General features: G+C 47.5%; 1 protein-coding gene across 1 annotated transcript; it reads left to right on the forward strand.

Annotated features, from left to right (window-relative positions):
• The first annotated feature begins 260 nt into the window (after positions 1-260).
• Positions 261-4,538, forward strand: znf16l (zinc finger protein 16 like). The gene is made up of 3 exons (XM_010888058.5): positions 261-1,068; positions 1,425-1,655; positions 1,831-4,538. The coding sequence occupies exons 1-3, from the start codon at positions 327-329 to the stop codon at positions 2,499-2,501; spliced, it is 1,644 nt and encodes a 547-aa protein (XP_010886360.2). The 5' UTR covers positions 261-326; the 3' UTR covers positions 2,502-4,538.
• Positions 4,539-4,906: the final 368 nt, after the last annotated feature.

The raw sequence follows: 4,906 nt of genomic DNA on the forward strand, positions 1-4,906 counted from the left end.
GTGTTAGAGAATAATCCAAATCGCATTTCTTGACAGGACGATCTTGCATGCAAATACATTTTAAGTGAATTACGGATTCATCACAGAGGAACTTTGGCCTGTGTTGTCTTGGTTAGTACTGCCACCTGCTGGAAGCTCGAACAATAAAGACATAACAGCGGTAGTTCTGGAGGGCTTTGAGGGTGGCGCTACTTTTCAAATCAATCACCCATTTGCACTGAAATCTACGTACTTGGAACTCTGTGGTGCATGTCTGGACGTCTTTCAGCATCTCCCAAACACATTAGCTAGCCTGCTAGCTAGTAAACTTAAAAGCTTCCAAAGACATGAACCGCAAAAGAAACCACAGTTTCACCGAAACAAGCCTTTCTTCCGATCCTCAAAACGCGTACATGGACTCCGCTGGAATTGCGGTGCGAGCGGAGGACGATTTCTTGGAATCTGAGCCCGACGAAGAGCTACTCTGTTCCGTGAGCGACATCACCGAACACCTTGGGAGAAACATAACAGTGGTGCTTGAGACTGCGTTGTCCGAAATAAGAAAAATGGTCAGCGTCAGGATACGAGTCCTGAAAATGGAACTTAGGGAGAAAACAGACGAAATCGAAGTCCTGAAAGCGAGGTTGGAGATACAAAGAGACGGTAGGGACCCGTACACCGGCGGAATGACCACCGACGCTTCACCTATAATAAGGAAATCTGACTCCCATTCGGGGAGCAAGCACAACAACAACGACCTAAAGAAAGCCAAACCTGTCATGCCCGGAGTGAAGAAAGAAAATATTAATGCCATTTGCGACTATCTGATGAAAGATAAGAATTCACGCGGTGGTGAGGCAGACAATGACCCGAACAACCCTCCGGCAGTTAGTGACAGGGACATGCGACACGACCCCCAGCCGCACTCCCTCAACCTGTGGACGGATAGTAGCATACCAGGCGCCGGGCCTGGGGATGTGGAATCAGACTCGGCCACGGACGACATATTCGGTATGCTACCGTCGGGTAGCAAGCGAATCTACGATTATGAGTGGATGAGCGGGGTGGAGTACACGTCGGATTTGAAAGGTAAAATCACCCCACGCACCAATCAAAAACTTGATTAATCTCACAACACCAATCGATCACTGATTGAGCATGCAGTAGTGGATATTGGGAAAATGTATATGCTGGATGGTATCCGGTTTTTCAGTTTTGCACCATTGCTTGGGCCTATGGCTATCTACAGAGGCAGCCCAATTAGAATGTTCATGTCTCAATAATCTTTCACATTTGAAAGCTCACGGCTCATCTGATTGGTGCAAATAATTATTGGGACATATTAGCATTAGGCTGCCTGTGTAAACACACCTTTATAAAAGCAATATAGACCCATTTTACTCGTTGGAAACAAGCACAGTTAAACCGTGTGTTTGTTTATTCAGGAATGAGGGAGCCTAAATGTGAGAGTGCCACAACGCCAGATGAAGACGAGGAAGCCAACGAAGACCGAGTGGGGGATGAGTCAAAGGAAGAAAGGGATGATGGATTGGGGCATCCCCCAGCCCCTCTCTCCCACGACACCCACACCTCCGACTTCCCTCTGCCTCCTCAAGTGTCTCCAGGAGGGGAGGGAGACAGTTCCATGGAGGGCCATGTGAATCGACTAGAACCAGGTGACAGGAGTAGATGGATGTCATAGATATGCCCTTTATTTTCCTTAATGTCATCAGGGTTTAATCTTAGCATATTTGGGGTGTACCGACAGCCCTCAGGTTGATCCACGTTGTCTCGGACTCCACACTGCCAAACTTAAACCGACTGTCGTTGATTTGTCTTCTGTGCGCCCAGGTCACCAGTTTCCCGCCCACATGTTCCTCTGCCCGCTGTGTGGGACTTTCTGCCCGGACTCCTTGTTCCTGGAGGAGCACCTCAAACTTTTGCACGGCGATGCCGCCGGCGCCCCACAGTCCACCTCTGCTGCGCCCCTTGCCCCGGGTGAGGGCAGCAGCGAGACCAAGCGGGGACCGGAAGGAGGCAGAGGCGGGGCCGGGGGCGTGGCGAGAGGCGCCGGCGGGACGCGGGAGAAGAAGGTGGAGGGCGGTTATGAGTGCAGTGACTGCGGCCGCCACTTCAACTACCTGGGCAACCTGCGGCAGCACCAGCGCATCCACACAGGCGAGAAGCCCTTCATATGCCCAGAGTGCGGCGAGAGGTTCCGACACGCCGCCCGGCTGAAGAGTCACCGGTTAGGCCACAACGGCGGCCAGAGCCCCTTCCCCTGCCCCCAGTGCGGCAAGGGATTCCCCGTCTTGTCGGGCCTGAAGAGGCACCAGAGGGTGCACACGGGCGAGAGTCCATACGCCTGCCAGCAGTGTGGACGGCGCTTCAAGGAGCTGGGCAACCTGTACACCCACCAGAGGATCCACAGCGGCGCCACGCCATACTGCTGCCAGCAGTGTGGGAGGAGCTTCCGTCACCTGGGCACCTACAAGAGCCACCGCTGTGCCCCCGTGCAGTGACGGGCGTCGCCATGGGGCTAGCCGGTCCGCCCCAGGAGCTTGTCGACATGCTTGTGAGGCTGAATGAGACAGGGGGGACGTGGGCCGGTTCTGCGCTCTAGACGGTCTAGGTATGTGCCAAAGGTCACGACGCTGCGCGATGGAGAGGTGAAAACATGCTCGGCCTTTGACCACTAGTCCCAAAATAGGAGGATTCGGTTTTAGGCGTGCGTGCATGTGCGTGCGCATGCGTGTGTGTGTGTGTGTGTGTGCGTGCGTGCAGGCTGTGCTGTTGGGAAGAAGACTAACAACCTTGTGACCACTGCCCCCGTGTGGACTTTTATATGACTGCACAAATGAAGCCTCACGGTGGCGCTGCTGTGTTAAAACCTCACTTACTGTACCTACCAACTGCTGTCCAGGGCAGATGAGTTGGCATTTTATCAGTTTTAATAACTATGATGTAACCTAAATTACTGACACTTTATTTAACCTTTTTTTTTTTTTTTTTTGTATGTCCATCTTCAGGATGACTAAAAATCTTGAGAGTTTCTGGTGAACTGATTTATGTAACAATGATTTCAGTACTGAGGTTTAGGTTCACACTTGGTCATTGAAGGAAAAAAAAATCCCTTCTGTCTATTCACTCCACTTGTGAAGCTAAAAGTGTGTCGGGCTGGGCGATAAGACTGAGACATCAAGATCAACTCAGTGGCAATGTATTTTGCAAATTTGCAATCACACGTGGGCTTTGGAAAGACCACTGAACAAGCAAGTGTCTTGCACACACGCAAACAGGTTGTGGACTTTGAACATGAAATCCTGTATAAAAAATAAATAAGTTTAATCTTACACCAAAAAATTTTAACTTATAATAACTGAACCATAAATACATATGGCATGCTTTAAAATGCTACAAACCAAGTCATACTGTATCAGATTATCATTCATCCTACTTGAATGTTTTGTATTAAAGTTGACTGTTTTATCAGTCTATTGACTATAGAATTTAAAAATAGGACCCCAACATTCACAGATTGAGCTGTTACGCTCCTGAAGTTGCCGTTTTTCCTAACAAGTGAAAACCCACTCGGTGGCTCGAATGTTGCCATTAACGACGCGTGCTTTCATGAAGCCGGATGTATTTTACATCCGCGTTGGTTGTTGATGTCAATCATGTTAAGCAGCTTACCATTATCTGGGGAGACCATGTCACTCCTCTGGACTCCAGAAACAGCCTACCTGCGTACAGGTGAGGTGGTAGGGTAGAAGGATTGGCATTTCTGCACCAAACGAGAACTTTGTGCAGGGTAATGCTAGTTGACAGCTGGGTGGAGCTCCTTCCTTCACATGTTTCTTAATCCCTTAATATTAAAGGCAGTGTGATTTATCTTGGATGTCGAAAGTATGAAAAGGATCCATGAAATCCGCTCATCTGATATTATAACGGAGACACGTTTGTTGGAGGTGGGGGGAAATGTGTTTTGTTTTTGTTATATTAACGTAGCTTCCAGTCTGTTTTTGTCAGGCCGAAATAAAAATAAAATAAATAAAGTGATCTAGATATGAGTTGCCAAGTTTGCAAGCCAATGCAGAAGACGGGGTTGGGGTTAAACCCCGAAACCCAACTTTGAGAACAACTAGCCTTGTAGAACATGATCGACTCACAGACTCCACGATAAATAAATCAGCAATGCAGGTGTGAATCGGACCTGTTTCTCAGAAAAGAAAATGAACAAGTCAGTTTAGCAAGCTCCAGTAGCCTGACAATACATCTTTTGAGTTCATCTTTTTGGGACTCTATCGCCCAGCCCTATAACAAGGAGTCAGACTTGTCAAAAACATCTCTGGTAAATAGTGATTATAAAATTGTTAGACGTACAATGCTAATCATTGGCCATCTGTCATATGCTTCCTAGTAGACGTTATTACATGGTGATTGTGCAGTGTGAATGTCCTGCATCACTGTTCCCTGTCCATAAAGACAATATGCTGTGAGGGACACAATCAGGGTTGGAGGACTAGCATACTTGCAATTAATTCTAATAAACTGTTTCTAAGAAACCATCCGTCCCTTGAGATTCTTGGTCACTCGCTTAAGTTTGATGTGTGTATGTGTGTGTGTTTTTTAAAAAAAATTACGTGCAACTGTGTTCTCATCTGCCCTGTGGATTGAGACCTGGTAAAAGGTAAAAGGATCACAGTTCACCGCTGATCACAAGATGCTCAGCTCACACATGCTTAATACAAAACAAATTCTCTCCCGCTGAAGGTAATCAAACACAGGACACCTTATGATCTGATATAAGACACGCTAGTAGCGTTTTTGTTCAGTGCACCTACTTAATAGAAACTTCTATTCAGTATTCAAAATCATTGATTCGAACTGATCAGGCGAAGATCAGAAATTCAGTGACCAATGCTTA

This window comes from Esox lucius, chromosome 24 (assembly GCF_011004845.1).
Source record: "Esox lucius isolate fEsoLuc1 chromosome 24, fEsoLuc1.pri, whole genome shotgun sequence".
NCBI classification, from domain to species: domain Eukaryota; kingdom Metazoa; phylum Chordata; class Actinopteri; order Esociformes; family Esocidae; genus Esox; species Esox lucius.

Bases quoted from the DNA above. Each gene is read 5' to 3' on its own strand.
- znf16l (XM_010888058.5), top strand. From the start codon at position 327: ATGAACCGCAAAAGAAACCACAGTTTCACCGAAACAAGCCTTTCTTCC. The intron at 1,069-1,424 runs GTAAAATCACCC...TTGTTTATTCAG, and splicing joins GTACACGTCGGATTTGAAAG to GAATGAGGGAGCCTAAATGT. The intron at 1,656-1,830 runs GTGACAGGAGTA...CTGTGCGCCCAG, and splicing joins TGTGAATCGACTAGAACCAG to GTCACCAGTTTCCCGCCCAC.